The 19147-nt window shown below is 39.6% G+C and overlaps 1 protein-coding gene across 2 annotated transcripts in view; it reads right to left on the reverse strand.

Moving 5' to 3' along the window:
- Positions 1–595: 595 nt before the first annotated feature.
- Positions 596–19147, reverse strand: part of SPHKAP (SPHK1 interactor, AKAP domain containing) — a 169054-nt gene continuing 150502 nt past the window's right edge. Inside the window, exons 9-13 of one of the 2 annotated variants that reach the window (XM_038574058.1) lie at positions 15002–15187; positions 13088–13174; positions 10698–10750; positions 10424–10608; positions 596–2465 (exon numbers count right to left, since the gene is read on the reverse strand). In XM_038574058.1, the coding sequence (XP_038429986.1) occupies positions 2322–2465; positions 10424–10608; positions 10698–10750; positions 13088–13174; positions 15002–15187 (655 nt within the window). In that variant the 3' untranslated portion in view covers positions 596–2321. The remainder of the gene's footprint in view (positions 2466–10423; positions 10609–10697; positions 10751–13087; positions 13175–15001; positions 15188–19147) is intronic. The other variant, XM_038574059.1, reaches the window with a different exon arrangement.

The following is a 19147-nucleotide window of genomic DNA, read 5'->3' on the forward strand; positions in this document are numbered from 1 at the left end:
GTCTAGGTCAGTTTATCCCCAAGCCTTGTTTTCCTCATGCTTCTTTCTCCCATCCCCCAGACGTGCTGTAGAGGCCACAGCCCATGGGCCTTGGAAAGTGGGACGGGAATCCCAGATTCCTACTGGGATTCCCTAGAGTAGAGTCTGCAGGCTCCTCTTCCTTAACCAGAACACCTGGTCGAGCCTCTGCCTCTGCCCCTTCAGTGCATTATTTATGCCAGCAGCCCCTAACTGATGTCTCACCCAGGGGATGTTTGGCAATAGGTTGGGAGACATTTTTGATTGTCATAACAGGAGGAAGTGGTTACTGTCATCTAGTGGATAAGAGCCACGGGTGCTGCTGAACCCATGAAGGCATAGTGCAACCTCTTACAACAAAGAATTATTTACCCCAAATGTCAATAGTGCCAAGGTTGAGAAATGCTAATTTACATGAATATCACTGATGCTAACTAGTCAAAGAATATCAGCTTATTTGAAAGTCAAAAGTGTCACAGTAAAACTTGTCCAAAGGATAATCTACCTTCATCCAATCACAGTGGCTCTTGTTTTCTATGAGGCACTTACAACTTTTGGAGAAAAAAAGGATCAACAATTCGGCAACAAAAATTTATTGATTAGTTTGCAACAGTAGGTACAACACGTATAACTTTATCACAGGGTTACAATTCAGTATTTGTGCTTTGTAGGATAGGTAAACATTCAATAGAGCACAACAAGAGTCTACACACAATATTCTGGGATTGTTTAAAAAATAAATATATCCTTTTCCATTTAGTAGCACAAAGAACTTTCAGTTTGAGATAATGGATACATTTCAAAATTTGACATTTTGTTAATGTGACAAATTAAACATAGATCCTAAATTTGGACTATTAATATAAGAAATGTCTAATGAGTACTGGGAAGGATTCCTTGGTGTGTGGTGAAGAGGGAGGTATGGCTTACAAAGAAGCTTCCTTGACATTTCAAGATGTGGATGACACATAAGGCCAACATTGATGGCATGGGGCCTTGTTCACATTTAATATTACTTTGCAATTTTTAAAAATAGAGTAAAAGCAGGGTATTTCAGGAAATCTTAAATAAACTCCTTCTTTGGTCAAGAAAATAAAAGCCAGCGTACCTCACTTAGTTAAAGGGAGAGCAGTTAGATACTTTTATTTTTTTTCAGAAGAGTAAATCTCTGTTATTAAAATACTTAATGTAATAAGGTTTTATTCTTCCCAAATTAAATGCCAGTATCTTTGAATCAGGAAGAGTGGATGATCCTAGTGGGTTATGTCAAATCCTGCATCCATCATTATAAATGTCACCCAGGGAGCAGGTTTGTCATCGCAGTGCCAACCCATTTATAATAAAAGCACTGAGCTCAAGTGTCAAGGTATAACTTAAGACAACAATCCCCTCATGTGTTATGAACCTCTAAGATAACTCAATATATTATTTAAGATAATAATCTTTTCATAATTTACAATAAAAATAAAATGAAAGTTTATATTTTATATAATTTAATACACAAGCAGATTTTATCTCAAAAGACTTTTTTTTTTTTTGTAAGAAAGTTTTTTCTCATGGTCAGAAGTCTGTGAGCATGTTACCCAAGTAATACAGAGATGGAAACAAGACAATCTTCAGTCTTTTACACTATCAACTGAAAAACAACAGTTTTCTTGCTGGCTGGGAACACAGATACTGTTGGGGAGCTGCGGAGTATTTATCAGTGAGTTACAGTGAATAAATGAAATCACCTCAGTAGAGAACAACAATAATACTCTTGTACTTCTGTTAATATCCACTGATATTGGTCTGATAGTGAAAATCCTTTGTATCAAAATTCTGGAAACTTCTCGTCCATATCTTAAGTATTGACCTGGGCTGACAGCCCCTTCATCAGCTCAAAAGAGTAAAATAATGGTTACGTCATAGTTTACAAAATTATTTTGACTAGTGACTTTGCTTCTAGTTGCACATAATTGGAGACATTACATAACATTTTGTATTATTAAAAATATTTAAGAGCAGCTTTCCTGAATTTTGGGCCTAGTTGTAAGCTTTTAGTTTAGGGCCCATTAAAATTTCTCTTTTTCCAGCCATTCTAATACAAGCTCTTTTGAACTCACTCATAGGTTGTATGGATTTGTACAGACCTATTTTTGCTTTTCCTCAGATTTTTTCCATGTGCAGTAGACTTGAAATGGCAGATTTTTTATAGCTCTGCTAATGTGATGGGATGTTTGAGAAAGTTGAGAGTATTTAGAGCAAACCACTGTAATCTAAGCTGGAATAAAGGAAAGGAATACTCTAAGGACATAGCTGCCTTATCCCAGTTCCAAGAGCCAGTCAAAGAGACTTGGGGTCCCCTCCTTCTGCTCCTCATGCATTTTGCAGTACTGAACAACCGCATGGAAGATATCTCCCACTTTCCAGGACTTCTGCTGAACCAGTCGCACAACATCTAGAAACTAAAATAAAGCACAGAGTTAGGACTCACACATCACAGATGAGCCTTCAAGTCATCTCATTCAATCATTCTTCCAAAGCCAACAGCTCTCTAGGCTATATTTTTAATCTCTAGTGAGAGGGGACTATTTTCCGCGACAGTCTATTTTTCTTTTAGACAAGTTCATTAGAGAGTTCTTTCAATGAACTAGAATTTTCTTCTTCAGAGCAGTTGCCATCCATTGATTGCCGGAGACTAGATGGAATTCTTCTTTCAAGAGTCTGTCTTTTAGATATTTCAAGAGTTTCCTTAGATATCTTCTCTGGATTGGACTCTCTCTGACAGGACTGTACAGCATAGCTCCTAGAACCTTCTACCTGTCTCCAAATAGTCTCTCATTGGATGTATACATTTATGCTAAATAAATCCAGTGCTAAACTTTTGGGTATGGTCACTTACTAGCTCCTCACTCCATCTTGAAAAATCCCCTCCCCCCATCACATCTCAAGAGACATTGGCTTTCCATTGCAAAAGGAAAAGGAAAGATTGAAGAAACACCCTAGATTTGTCACCCCATTATTGGTAGAAGCTTCAATTGGCCACAACTTAGAGACAATATTTTTGGCGTCAGGTGAATTGTGACCTGAAGTGTTGGAAGGTGGGAAATCATTGTAGATCATTCCCTTCATGCCACTGTGGGATGAAGCCCAGGGTGAAGGCCTCTCAACATCCTCAGGAAGATACTTCTTTTAAAAAATGGACAATTATTAAGAGCCAAAACCTGTAGGAAATACACTTGCGCAGGTAATCTCATCCAATTCTGTCAACAACTCAGTGAAGCAGGCATTTACAGATGAAAACTGAGGTCTCGAGAGATGAACACATGATCATGATATTTAGGATGATGTAAAAAAAAAAAAAAAAGAGAGACAGATAGGAGGCCAATGGCAACTATGCTATAGACCATAATCCCCCAGGGAAGGACAACATCTAAGTCGTATCTTACTACCTTTTCCTGTACTTGATAGGTGTCCAATAAATGTTTGCTGAGTGAAAGAAGAACAAATGACCAAATGGGAGTCAAATACATTCAAAATGACCAAGAAGATGAGCTGAAATATGGAACGGCATCCAGAATCATTAGTGGGGGGGGAACCTCATCTAAGTATTCATTTTAAAGTTGTATGTAATGTATTTACACATATATAATTTTAAAATAAACATGCATATCTTGAGGTTGTTTAATCAATACTTTTCCGTTGAGAGGATGCTCCACAAAAATGGCTGCAGGCTGTGGCTCTAGGCAAAGGCTGAAAAGAGCCTAGATTGGGGCAATGGGAGTGTGCCAGAAGCAGAGTAAAAGCTCATTGTGGGCCATTTGTCTCATTGCCCTGTGACTGACAATGGCATGTGTGTTGCGGGATAGGATAGCCAGGACCTCTATTTACTGTTCACTAGAGCAGCAGTGGAAGGTTAGCTCCATTCAGTTCCCTTGGTCTCCGTGATAACATTTCAGACACTACTTGCCATTTGGGACTCCTTGCAACTTCTGTCTATTTTCCTGTCTGTCAGATTCCTGAAATTTTAGAGCTTAATCTTTTAGGTTAAGACTGCTTAAAATGCAAATACCCTCAGATAGGGGAACATTCCTAGCAGCTATTAATAATGAATGGAGATGCATAAAAATAACTTTGTGAGCTGTCACTTATATCTTGGTGTGTATGAATGAATCCAAGGTGTACTTTCTGTTGGATGAACAGTAAAAACATGAAGCATCAGAGAAAAAGAGAGAAAGGCTAGGGTGTCTTTGCATGATTTGACAAATCAGACTTTTCCAGCTCTTACTGGAAGTCTAGAAAGTAGGTGTTACTAGGAAAGAAAGCTTGAACTTCAAGTTTCTGAGGTCTCATTGTGAGAGGCTCATAGGTTGGTGACTTCTCTTCAAGATTTCCCTCAAGTGTCACCAATGGCTTTCGGCCAGACCCATCCCTTAAGGGTGCCTCTTCTCCCTCAACATGTCTTATAAAGATGCAGTCACCATAAAATACACAGAAATATAAAATTACCCTCAGATCCTTTTTTTCTTTCTATAAAGTCTGGCTCACTGGGCTACCATTTTGTTCTCAACTTTTATCCCTGAGTCATTTTTCTAATTGACCATCAAAGCTCTGGGCCAGATGTCAATATTTGCTAAGCCCTTCCTAGAAGGCTCTCAGCCTCAGACCTTTTTGGAAGCTCAATTACAAAGCTTCTTTCCAACTATTTAAGACTTGCTGAAGGTGGGTCTCCCACTGTGTTGACAACCACAGGATGATGTTGACTGACCCAACGTGGGTCACCAGTAGCTAGCCACTCTGCCAGTAGTTTGTGGAATAGTCACAGGCTGGAATCTGTCTCATGATTTCTAAATCCAGTCTGATATCCCAATAAAGCAGCTTTTAAAAATGATCTGGCCCCACTAAATATAGCCTATTCTGTGGCTGTGATGACTTAATCTCAGACATGAAGACCTTGAAACTTCTGTAGGTCTGATGAGCAAGAAGGTCTTACACTTTCTTTTCTTCCTTGACTGAAAGAAATTTCTAAATAAAAATGCAGCTAAGGTTGTGAAGAAGCCAGGAAAGGACATTCCCAGCTTGTTGCTTTATAGCCTTGAAAACCACATTCAATTTAGCAGCTGGCCTTAGATCTTTCATTGTGTCTGTCCATGTTTTTGCTCTCGTAATTTTATAATCAGCTTTAGTATGGCAGGGACCTGAGTTTTTCATTCCAATGCACTGAAAAACAAAACCCAAATATTTTCACTTCCTGCCTTTTCACAATCAATAACAATTAAGTTCCCTTCCTATAGATCACAGTTGGCATTTCCTTGAGCAAATATTTTGTCTTAGGCAACTAGAAGGATTTACATGCTGTGATGGTATATCATTGACAGACCCATTTGAAGAAGAATGTTACCTGGTAGAGGACATTTATATTCTCAGGCACATTTACTAAATTAGATCAGTTGTTCACAAAATCCAATGGTAGGATCTCTGGGAGTTGTTGCAAGCTGTGATATTTTTAAAAAAAAACACTCAATTTGGATTTCTGAAAGTAACTACCTTCTTTTGCTCCAAGGCGACATTCCATTTTATTAAGCACAAGTGAGTTGGTTTTTACATTGTCCCTGCAATTCTAGCCTGTAGAGCCGTGATTATCAGCATTGCCTGTACCCTGGAACCACCAGAGACCTTTAGAAAACTCCAATGCCTGAACTTCATACCAAGAGGAGATTCTGATTTAATTGGCCAGAGCATCTGGGTCTATAAATCTCCCCAGGTGATTCTAGCACACACTGAGTTTGAGAACCTTGACTAAAGGGTTTGATTCAAGACAATTTCTTATGTTTATAAATGGACATGTTAGTATCTGTTTTGCACTTAATGTTGGTGTTCTCCACCAAATTCAGATATTGAAACCCTAAACCCCAATGTGATGGTACTGGGAGGTGAGGCCTTTGGGTGATAATTAGGTTTACTTGAGGTCATGTGGATGGGGCTCCCGTGGTAAGATTTATGCCCTTATTAAAAAAAAAAAAAAAAAAAAAAAAAAGAAGAAACACCAGAGCTCTCTCTTTCTACCATAGGAGGACAGAGGGAGGGAGAGGGCCCTCACCAGGAATGGAATCTGCTGGCACCTCGATCCTGGACTTCACAGCCTCCAGAACTGTAAGCAATAAATGTCTTGAATAAGCCACTCTATGGTATTTTGTTAAGGGAGTCTGAGTTAAGGCAGTATAGAATTCTTCCTTATTTTTCCTTCCTTTCCTTCTCTTATTGTCTTTCCACCACTTTGCATGTAGAATGGAATGAGAAATTAAAGGTGAGGTCATGTCTCTTCTGACTCTCACTTTCCTGGGAAGGTATCTGTACACCTGTTTTCTCTTTTCCTTCTTTGCATTCTTTGCATTGCCTCCAAGAAAAAGGACTAATTCTCACATGCATAAAGATGAGAAAGGCACTGATATACGGTGAAGCTAGTCATCAGGCCATTCTGGCTCACAGAAGCTCGTTATATTTAGAAAAAGAGCTAGAGGGTAATGAAACTTTGTATCCAAAAGGCAGAATAATTGGCTGATTTATGTCATTTTTTAAAAACCAATTACCTTCATGATTTTTTTCGCCTTGAATTAAATTAAAATTTTAAAAAATTCTTATTTAAATTCAATTTAGTTAACATATATTGCATTATTAGTTTCAGGAGTCGAATTTAGCGATTCATCAGTTGCACAGAGTGTCAGACATTGTGAATGATGTTTACAAACTGTTTTAGAACATCAGGCATTAAGACTCTTAGCAATCTTTGCCCTGGAATTTAGGATACTTAAAGTCCACCTCAAGTTCAGACACTCCTTCAGGGTATTTCTTATAGGAGAGAGCCTCAAACTTTAGTACTCATCAACATGACTTCGCTTGAGGGAAGTTGTTTAAAAATGTATATTTCTGGGCAGCAGTGAATGTGATGGGGCTAAGGAAGTGCGTAGACATATGAATTGTAAATAACTGTCCCAGGTAATTCTGTGCATTTGGCTTATAGTTGAGGTGTGGGAAATCCTATTTCCAATGTGTTTGTCATCTCCCGTTTCTAAAATAAATTTCCATCATATTTCAAGATTTTGCTTTACAATCTGAGCCTCTCCTGATTTACATTCACCTTACTCTGGGTCTCTCTTGACTAGATGGAACATCCCGTGGGTCGGAAATTTTGTCTCTTTTGTTCCCTATATTCCCAGAGCCTAGAACAGTGCCTGATGCGTTGTTCATGCTCAATAAATATTTGATGAATATTCTGAGTGTATGACTTTCAAAAAAAATGCCATGAAGGAAAAAGCTTAAAAATGAAAGTGTCAGTTTACCAGAAAAAAGTGACACTACCCTGGGCCCCCCAAATATCTGGAATTTGCCTTTGGAGTTGAAATGGGGCTGAAATGCATTATAAGGTATAATTATTATTATAATTATAATAATTAATTATTATTAATTAAGTGCCCTTCAACTCCAAGGTCGATGGTGGGAAAGATGAGCTGCTTCAGTATTTACTCATGATACCTTCTCCTCTTTAGCTCATGCCTGTACTGTCATAAGGCAGGGGGGTCGATGACTGGGGAACACCCCTGTTGGAAAATTGTTAACTACATGAATTTATTGAAAAAATTCTGAATGCACACAAATGGAGACTCAGCACATAGATCTGTGAGTAATGTTTAATACTCTAAGTGATGGTGAGAAATGGGATTTCTGAACTTAACAGAGATGTTTCTTTTAGTCCTCTCCACACTGAGGAGGAGCATGAGAGACTCTGCTGCCCTTGTGTGACAAAGCCTTATGGAAGACCACAATCTCTCTTCCACACTACTTGAAAAAAACTAACCAATTACTATAGACAACCAGAATGAGGCTTCCAAATGCAGTATTGATAAAAGAAAGGATGTCAAAATTTTGCGTATGGGTTTGCTTTTTCTGACCAGTTCTCTTTGAGACAATAAATACTGCCCATTTGTGAACAAGCCACTCTGTGCAGAGAACCTTCATTGACTGAAAAAAAAAAATTAGGATGTTTTGTCCCTAAAGTTACATTACTTAGAAATAAACTCCTTGACCTGATGCTAAATTGAATGAGTAAAACACTACTTCATGTTTTTCTTGATAACATTAGTGGAGCGTTTATTTTCTCAGAAAAAAACAGCTAGCTGTAAGTAAAGATAGTCATCCCCTCCAAGAACTGAAAATTAGGTAGGATTAATAAACATCAAGTCAGGGCCTGATTTACCTAATCAAGTTAATAATCAGGTTAGTGACACACTCTTTGTCCTTTCACATAATGAGGACTTATGAGACATATATTCTCATAGAGTACTATGCTGTTTCTTCAAAATGGTGGATTTTATAAAAATCTACTTCATTAAGAGACCATCCAAAAATGCACCAAGTAATGTTCTGGAGATAAAGTTGGAAACCAGCCTGTCTTTCACTTTTCCATGAACCTGAGGATGCACTTTGCCTGAGAATGTTCTTGTTCTCCTCCCCATGGCAGGGAGTCTTTAGGATTGTGTATGGAAGAAGGAGGGACCCAATGTGGAGTGCTCTTTCACTCCACTTTTTGCACTAGACAGCCTGGGTGGTAAGGTGGAAGGAGAATTTATCAAATAGTGAACCACTCATTACCTTGCCAACAAAGGTATGACAGTACAGGATAGTATCTAGATTCAGATGCCATGGAATGGTAGGAAATACTAGACATGAAGAGAAATATAAATTGCCTGTTGGAGAGAGAGGCTGATGTGAGAGAAGGCAGTATCAATTAGGTCTCCTTCTCAGTTTTTTCCAGGAGCTAATGCCATTGGCTGGTGACACAGAAATGGGGAAGCTGTTCTAATTACCATGTGCATGGGCAAGATGGCAAAGGATCTTTCAGGCTGCTAGATTTTGACAATGAGAATTAAAATGCAAGTACATATTTAAAAAAAAATCCAGATCATAATTTCAAGGCAATTTAACCTGAGAGAGACACTATTGAGAAGTTTCCAGGACGGCTCAGCCGTCACTAACTGGGGACTCACTCAAGGGCCATTCTGAGTCCTGACTTGCTCATTAAAAAGGGATAATAACAGCCATTGGCTCTTCTCATAGGGTTGCTGAGAAACAAGTGTAATGCATATGGGGATGTACTTTGTGATAATAAGACATTAAAAAATGCACTGTGGCAGTGATAGGCAGGATCCTAAAACAGTTTCCATGATTTCCGTCCTGATCTTCAGTACCATGAATAGGATGAGAAAATTATGCCTCTACTATGTTACTGTACATGGCAAAAGGGATTCTTAGTTAATACTGAATTAGTCAGAATGGAGACTACCTGGTAAAACTGATCTAATTGCATAAACCTTTTAAAAACAGAGTTTTCTCTGGTTGGTGTCAAGAAGAAATAAGAGAGATTGATTGCATGAGAACATGAAGGGGTCCGTGTGACAAGGAATACTGGAAGTTTCTAGAAGTGGAACAGCAAAGAAATGGGGCATCAGTCCTACAACCACAACAGACGGAATTAGGACAACAACCTGAATAAATTTGGAAGATTGTTTCCTCCTCACCCCAACCCAGTCTCTGATGAGTGCCCAGCCAGGCTGCTATCTTGATTTCTGCCTGACAAGTCCCTAAGCAGAGAGCAAAGTAGAGTTCACCCAACTTCTGGCAACAGAGTTAGGTGGTATTGTTTTAACCTAGTAAATTTGTGGCAGTTGGTTACACAGCAATAGGAAACTCATATTATAGCACTATTATTAACTTGAACATTTTCAGAAGGAGCATACTTTTAAATTATGGGAAATTGAGCTTGAAGACATTGGCAGATGGATTTGTGCTTTAATCTTAATTGAGATTCTACAACAGTTAGTGGGCAGCTTTAGAGCTAGGGAGTTAGAGTGATAGTTGCTATTAATTTAGATGTTGGCAAAGGCTCTATTCTCCGACTTTATATTTCTAGTAGGTGGAGAGTGATGACAAGGAAGTCTGTCCAACGCCAACCTGTTCAATAGACACATGCCTCTCGTTGACACCATGCCACAGTGTGTTTTCAACAGAAGTATGGCCTCACTTTAGTTTCTTGTATATTTAGTTTCTTTTTATTTAAATGGGTGTTATGAGGAAATTGTTCCAGAGCAAAGAAACACCATAACAGAAACAAACAAAACACTAGACTCTGAAAAAGTTCCCATCTTTTCACTTCACTTTCTCTAGCTGAGAAAACTGAGGCCAAAGAAACAGTTATCATGAATATATATATGTGGGTGGAAGGTTTCAAAAATCTAGTCACAATTTTAAGGTGAAAAGAACAAAGGGTTCAAATTTAAATGACTTGACTGGGGATTTATCCAGTTTCCAGCAGTGATAAGAAGAAGCACAACAATTCATCCACATCCAAGTACAGGACGGGGGGTACCTTTTCGATTCTGTTTTCCTGAGATTTCTTAAAGTAGATGGTGGGGATCCCAAGTTCAGAGGCTGCTATCCACTGCAGAGTGGCTCGAAGCTCAGCATCAGGACATTCTGGCTCCAGGTCAAAGTTGATCACCAGCAGGCTCCCCTGGGAGCTGGCTACTCCCATTGGCGCTCCAGAGGCACCTTCTGAACAGAGACACAGCCCAAACTTACCACGCTTTCCACAGGGAGATGACAGGCAAATTGTGTGTCAAACTTACGGGAACATGACTTACCCTCTACGTTTTCTGACTGTCCTTTAAGAATCTCCTTTTCTTCCACCAATTCACTTTGGGAGAAAACAACAATATATGGTTGGTAATGTTTAGGAAGAATAAGTTGTAAATGGATGATGAGGCAATGGGTCTTATTGATCTAAAAGCTTCTGAAATTTGTTCTATATTTATTGTTTTCATAGAGGGAAGTAACACTGGGGAAATACCAATGTGGCCATTACATTGGATTATTGAGTCTGCAATAAATAGCTCTGGCCCTTAAAAAAGGCCAGATAAACTACAAATTTTTCAGTTGGGATAACTGGTGTGGGAGACTCTAAGCAATGCATCTTTCTCTTCTCCTCACCTTCTCTTCCATAAACCTTCAGTGGTTTCAACAATCAGGGAAATACCGTGTAGGCAACTAGATCTGATCTGGGGACTTTTACTTCTTCTCTATTTGACTTGTCATTTAAAGGACTATATGTTTCCACCCTAACACAATGATTTTTTTTCCCCTCTACTATGACAGCAGCAAAGCTGCCTTTTAGTCTAGGAAAATATTTTTCTAATGTTTGTGGTTCTTTGACCTGAAAAAAGGGACAGAACAACCAATGAACGGCAGAACTTAAATTGTACAATAAAATACTTCAGTTAAAATTGAATTTTTTCTTTTTCTATCAGGAGGATGGAGTAGGCTGGAGGTGATGAAGAACTAGAGACATGAGGAACACCTGAGTGGCTCAGGGGTTGAGCATCTGCCTTCAGCTCAGGGCATGATCCCGGGGTCCTGGGATCGAGTCCTGCATCATGCTCCCCGGGAGGAGCCTGCTTCTCCCTCGTCTATGTCTCTGCCTCCCTCTGTGTGTCTCTCCTGAATGAATAAATAAATGAAATCTTTAAAAAAGAAGAGAGAACTAGAGACATAACTGAAGGATTTTATGAGATACAGCCATGTTCAATGTTTGAGGTGTTTTCATACAGTGAGTACTTGTTCAGAAGCCTTGATGCAACAGCAGGACTCAGTAAACACTTCCAAAATGAGAGCACGTGTCCCAACAGCTGAAAGGAGGTGGCCTTTTTGGGAAGCCCAAGGTTGTCCTATACTTTAATATGGGCTGGAAATTAGACAGGAGCTCTTAAAAATGCCTATTTTTATATAGAGTATTCTTCCTTATATTCTCTGTTACTGCAAAAGTTTACTGGCTATAAATTCCACTGTATTGCTGATGTTGAGAGGGAGCGTAGTTGTCCTGCCACACATATGAAATGATTTCTCAGAGAATGGCCAGCTTCCCAAGGGTCTTGAGTCTCCCCTAGGTCTCTGCAAGTGATATAAGTGAGATGACACAGGGTAGGGGCAGCTTCTGCTATCGTGGAGCTGCCGGACGGTGCTATGGGTGGTGGTCATTTTGGTTTTCCCAGAATGCATATAATCTGTGGGGTCCTAGGCTCTACCCTTGAGAAAGATGGAAAAAGGAAGATAAACCAATGTTTCCTGAAGGAGAAAAATAAATTTACACCAAAGTAATTTTTTGCTTATAGTTTGGTTCTACTTTTAAAATGCAAAACAAAACAAACCCAAGATCGTGTGTCTGTTCATCTCTACTTGTGACTAATGGCAGCATGGGACAACCAAGGATGCATGGCAACCTTCAGTCACTGAGCAATACTCTTGTAGGCAGGATAGCTGATTTCATAGTGAAGCAAAAATGACTTAGCTATAGAGACTAGCTGAGGAAGGAGATGAGGGAGCAACATTGGTCTTATATTTCATTTTTATCTTTCGAGATTTCAGAAAACTCCCAACAGTAAGCTGAGTCGTAATGGCCAAAACTAGATTTCAGTTTATTTACTCTTCCAGAATAATCACTAATTATGGATGTAGCTCTGACCTCATGTTGCCCTCCTCTTCTGCACCGTATTTTGTGTTGCACATGTAGTGCTCCTCTAAATGTTATTTCTCCTTGGTCTTTGGGAAGGTCCTGAGGTTTTGGGAAGCAGAGTCACTGCGTGGCAATGACACATCCACATTGTGGGACCGTTTGGTATTAGGCACATTTACTAATGTCTACAACTAAAGGAAAAGCCATTCATATTCTATTCTATTCAACAACAATCTTTGTGGGTTTGGCATGGTATGGTTTAAAAGGATTTTTGCTTCTCTTTTCTGATTATTTGGATAAACTTTTTCTGACATGATTTTATCACAGAAGGCAGATTTGAAATCCAGAAACAGTGGTGGTAGGGTAGGATTGTCCTAAGCCCTCATTCTTGCTCCAGTGACATGGAACCACGGCAGTATAGACACAATGATTCGGTGGTTGGGCACAATCTGAATGATCAGAATGGATTGCCAGATGGAATTAGAGTAGTGGTCTCACAATCACTGCATCTCAGTGGCTACTTACTTAATCATGGGAGAAGATGGCATGCTTTCCTGATAAATGTCCAGGTCCATAGTGCCAAGACTGCTAGTGGCACTACTGTTGCCATTGCTGACAAAGCAAAAGTTTACATATTAATGCCCGTCGCACCACCTGGCCACACTGCCAACACTGATGTTCCATCATTCTTTCTAAGAGGTCCTTCTTTTGGTCCCCAGAAGAATATTGTTGGGGGAGTCCTAAATTAATATTTATTGCTGGACAAATTAGAGGAAGACATAATAAAAGACATTTTTGGCTCAAGCCAATCATCATCATCATCATCATCATCATCACTGTTTTTGAATTTCTGCACTGGTGTCATACTTAGTGGGTGACAGCATGACTTTTGTCTTCCTCATTATAACTAGAGTGAGGATGTTTCTGTCAGCAGCAAGAGACTCCTTGGTATACCCACCCATGGCAACTAAGAGAATGCTGAGAATGCTGTCTGGTGGAGATACCAATATGCTCATCTGCCTACTTCTTGACTTCTGACAGAAACCAGTAGACACATGTTCTCCCTCTGCCATTCAAGGGATTTTTTTCTGAGGGACATTCCATAGAATATGCACCTGGCACATTATTTTCCTGTAGGACTGCAGAATTTACAAATTTGGTGGTGCCAAAGTTTTATCAGATCCTTCATCATAAAATCTTTGAGAAGTGGCACCTGATACCTTGTGTATCACGGAGAAGGAGGGCTGATGTATCACTTTCATAGGTTACACAATCAACATATGGTCTAGTTACTAGCTTGGAATTTATTTGCTGAAACATAGTAGACTTGAGCCAATTTTTAGGCTCTGTCTGTACTTGCAGGATGGAATGCCTCCAATTTCAGCAAACCCGTCGAGTTTCCTCATACTCCCACTATTTCCCAGTGACATCTCTTCCAAGTCAGATTTCCAAAGGGTGATTGCTGGTGTGTCATGCAATAGGACAGTCTTCCCTAGGGAGTACTATGAATAACAAACTGGACTCCTTCAATTTCAAATTCCTGCTTTGGGTTTCCTGTGGGGCACTGAATGTATTCACTGATTGAGATCTGATGACTTGAACATTGCACTGAAGGCAATTAACCCTATAAACTTCTGCTAAGTCTAGAGATTTAAATTCTCTTTGCTTTTTATCTCTATACTGTAATATTTCCCACCAGTTTTGGGTATTTTAGACAAAATATTTAACACTGTGAAATTTTCCTAAGTCTAAACAGACTGAACTGCCAGATATAAGGCTGCCAAGGAGCTATTATACCAGATACATATGAATCCCATTCTCCCACTGGCCTTTCTAGAAAGTCTACAGATTTTGCCCAGTATCAAATGAGACTTGGGTTAGAGATGTGGAGATCCTTTTCATTTCCACCTCACAGAGGGGTCGTGTTTAGTTTATGTCTCTTGTTGGGCTTAGGTCATTCCAAATCTGATCTTTCATTAATTCCTCTCTTGCTTTCCCAGAACAACAATACACAGGGCAGGGGAGAGAAAGGGGAGAAACAATTAGGCCAAACAACACAACACAATGTGGAAACACTTGCCTCATGTAAACCCAGCCTGAGTTGCATCTGAAATACAAATGAACCAGAGAGAAAGTATCAAACACACCAGGTGTAACAGCAGCTCTTTAAAAATCCCCAGTTGTTATCGAACACACTAGCTGGGGCTTACAGAGAAAGGACTACAGCTGACTCTTAACCTTGGCCAAGGTAAGTAAAATCACAGCTGGATAGTAAGAGACCCCTTGGCACAAATCACAACAGGCAAGCACCTTAACCTAGCAGGAGCTGAGGGCTCTTTTTACTCTCTTAGGGACCCTGTACAGAGAACCGTTTAGAAAGTATTTTTAGAATCTGTGTTGAGACCTGTTTCCCTGGAAAGTCAAGGAAAGAGCAAGTACCTCATGGATCGCTCACTGAGCTGCAGAAAACTACTTGTGTCATCTGGATTGTCCTCCTCATTGGCGAGCTGGGACCAGCTGTCTGTGCTCTCCCCACTGCTGCCGGAAAGGTTGGGGAACTCATCGGGGGCTCTGCCTTCCGCCGAGACTTCAGCCCCTGGTACATCGCTGGCATCAAGATTGTCACTGTAGGTGGCAAGATATCATTACCAAGAGTGGAGGCCCAAGCAGAACTTTTCATGGGGCAGGGGAGGGGGGAGAACCTTGTTAGCTGCTCTGTTGAACCTAAGTCTTTGCCATAGTGAACAGGATAGCCTTGGAGGCCGGTGGCATCTTTCTTTCAGGCTACCTCTTCTCCTAGTGCCCTAACTCCATTTTTGCCTTTTCAAGATTGCTAATCCATCAGTTTCCCCATATCTTCATTTTGTCTTTCTACTGACTCCCACCATTCATTTCAAAAACATGTTGAAGCACCCTGGGCTGTATACATAAGAATAAAGGAGGGGAAGTAGCATTTCTAATGAAGACACCCAGCGCATCCTCTCCAGAGATTATGAGTCATTGGTTCTGCAGGGAGACCAGGAAACCTGCATTTTAAACAACCACTCCAGGTTAATTTTAATGCAAGTGGCATGTGGACCATGCTGGAAGAAAAACACTCACCTAGTTCTGGAGGTTTACCAAGCCATATTGCCTATAAATGGCTCTGAACACATTTTGCATTTGTGGCTACCCTTTTAGACTACATCTCCCTTCGAAACCTCTGATTTATATCAGCACTGCCTTTCTGGATGAGTGTGTTTTTTAGGTCAAGTCGCTCTCCAAAGCATTTAACCCTTGATCTGACACACTTTTCTCCTTGCAGCCTTTGTTTTGCTCCCTGGTCTCCCAGGACTTTCTGACTCTCTGGTCATGCCTTGCCTAGAGTCTGGTTCCCTGTGTTGTCTCAGTGCCACCCTCGCCAGCTATGATGGGCTCACTGCCCTCCTTTCCAGTCTGTCCCTAACAATTTCATCTACTTTCCTGCCTATGAAAACAGCTTCTAAATCTGAACTCCAGCCAGGGTTCCTCTTCCTGCTTCTGGGGCTCTCTTTTCAGCTGGTCTTCTGAATTTATTTAATCTCTCTCATTAACATTTTGAAATCAACATATCTTAAACAAATTCTAATTGCCCTCCCATCCTCTTCCTGTGCTTTTTATTTCCATTGACCTTTTTGTCTCTCTGCTCATGAAATTATATTAATTTAGGTCTTTCTAAATTGCTCAAATTTAGATTTGGAAGGAACCTCCTAGATTTCCTGTAGATTAGGGTGCAGGAGCCCAGTGAGGTTAAATGATTTGTCCAAGGTTGCAACAAGAGTTGGTACCAGACATTAGACCTCAAGTTTTGAGACTCGTGGGCATTACTCCATTACTGTTTGGCTGGACTATATTGTATTGGCCTCCTAATAGTTGAACCCCAGCTACTTCTCTTCTTTCAATCATATGATCCAGAAATTCCATTTCTAGGAATTTATGTCCCAAAACCGAACACACTAATTTGAAAGGACATATGTGTGTCTATGTTTATTGCAGCACTATTTACAATAGCCAAGATATGGAAACAATCTAAATGTCTATCAGATGAGTGGATAAAGAATATATAATAAATATATACAATGGAATATTATTCAGCCATTAAAAACACTGCAATCCTGCCACTTGTGACAACATGGGTGGAACTGAGGGGTATGACGTTAAGTGAAATAAGTCAAACAGAGAAAGATAAATACCATATGATTTTACTTTTATGTGGAATCTAAAAACAAAAATGCTGGAGAATCATGTAGTGAGGTTTGCAACACAGAAGGGAAACCTCAAAGTTATGAATCTTAGAGCTCATGTAGGAGGAGCTGCTGCTGGCACATTTGCCCTTTTCTTCACCAGGGAGAGAGAGAAAGGAGAGAGACAGGCTGGTGGAGAGAGAGAGAGAAAGTGAGAGAGGGAGGGAGGAAGAGAGACAGAGATAAATCACTTAAAACAAATCCAAATGCTCTCTGCAGGGGGGAGGGAATGGTCTCTACTTCACTTGGATTGTTAACAAATAGCTCCAGAAATGTAAATCTCTGTATCTCTCTAAAAGTATCTTTAGGGTTAGCATTCAATCATCCTTCGAACCAGGTGCCAATACTCTGTTCAGAAAGCCAAATGTACAGAAATGTGAACATATTCACACAGCCTTTCTCCTGATATTACCGACAGAGTCATCAAAAATTAATAGTATAAGAGAAAAGGACATTAATAACTGCGAGCAAGGAGCAAGAGTGTATCTCTCGGGTGACAACGAAAAATGCAATAGTCTGATGTAGTGGATATTAGAATGCTTTTCTTGGCCATTGCACACTGACTGCAGAGAATATTGGCCGCTGCCAGTGCACACTGGGAATTACCAGCAGGCAGAGAATAGCCTGGCCCAGGTTGTACCCTCTCTCATTGAGCATCCCAACAACCAGCTGAGACAAAGACACAAAAGGCCAGTTCTTGTCTTACTTGGCACCAAACCTGACAGTCCATTCCCTCTTCAGGGGCTCCTGTAGGATTGCTGAGGCCTCAGTTGCAAACAAACTTGGGGGCACCTTCTCTCCATACAATCTTGCCTTTCCTACTTCCTTATAGATGTATGCACACATATGTCTAGAGAGCACTCCCTACTAGATTATCTGCCTGAAACTCTTCCTCTAAAAGTCTGTTCCCAGGGATGCAACCCAAGGCACTCAGTCTCCTTCATTCAAAGTAGTACACTGGCTGCAGAAAAGTCTAGGTAATTCTCTTCAGTCTTAGGATTAGTACCATTATCCTTTCTCCAAAAATGGTTATCCTTGAAAAAAATTTTAAATGAGTTCTAATACAGAAAGTAGAGTTTCAAATGTACAAATTTTGGGGTTTGATGACAAATCTCCTTTGATATGTGAACTGGTTACCCAGAAAATTTCACCAAAGCTTTGGAATCCTTGCCTGTAAGACTCCTTCCCACAGCATTCTGGATAGGTACAATATTAAGGGGTGGCTGTTTCTAGTAGGCTGTGCTACTAAGGCTTGATGAAGAAAAGGTTCTTAGTAACCTGATTTTCCTTTCTAAAATGTTGAGATTTTTCCAGGTCGAGCAGGGAGAAAATGAGCTGCAACCAAAAAGACATTAGATGAATTTAGTTAAATTCAAATGAAAGAAAAGTTTATTGAAGATAACTGGAAACAATACACATACTCCTAAAAAAAGAGATAAATAAGCCAAGTTCAGAGCACAAAAGGGAGGCTTCTAAAACCATTTGTTTTTAGAAGAAGAAATCTCCTGGACTAATTTTTTTACTAAATTAGGACCTTACACTCCTAGAAAAATTCATTCCAGAATATTTCTCACTAAAGCAGAAGTTAAATCTCAGTGATTGACATAGAACATTCAGGTTAAAAATGAGTCTGTCAGCATATTTTATTTTATCTAATTTCATGCTCTATTTACAGTAAATCTCAGATTCTGTGTCACGTAACTGGGAACTCAAAATGAGTAATGATTATCTAAAACACTGGTTTTCATTTTCTTTTGAGATAAATGTATAGCTTTGCTCATTTATTTATGAATAATGCACAGATGTGTTATGCAGATTTATGTAGATGGCCTTTTTCCATTTCTGATTTCATAGTTCACATGCAGAGCTTTAGAGGACCATTTTTGATATGACATCAAATCAATTGTAGAATTTCTGAGTTAGCAGGGACTTCAGAAATCATCTAGCCTAATGTTCCCCTACCTTAATTTACTAGCAGACTGCTGTCATGATTTTTGCCACACCTGCATTCCCCTTGTATTATATCAATAATAAAAATTGTAAAAACCAGTTAAGGTAACCTAAATGTTTATTTTAAAAAGAAATTTTGAGTCATCACTGTAAATGGAAAATGGAAATCATTTGCCATAGGTAGACAGCAATAATAAAAATAAATATAGAAGTACAGTAAAAGCCTTCTTCGCAATGGGTCATCCAGTTGTTTAGTTACATGAAGTTCATTGAAGGGGAAATAATGACACACATACACATTCTTTAAACTTAAATTTTAGTTTGCTAACATGCAGTGCAATATTGGTTTCTGGAGTAGAATTCAGTGATTCAT

The sequence above is a fragment of the Canis lupus genome, chromosome 25, assembly GCF_011100685.1.
Source record: "Canis lupus familiaris isolate Mischka breed German Shepherd chromosome 25, alternate assembly UU_Cfam_GSD_1.0, whole genome shotgun sequence".
NCBI classification, from domain to species: domain Eukaryota; kingdom Metazoa; phylum Chordata; class Mammalia; order Carnivora; family Canidae; genus Canis; species Canis lupus.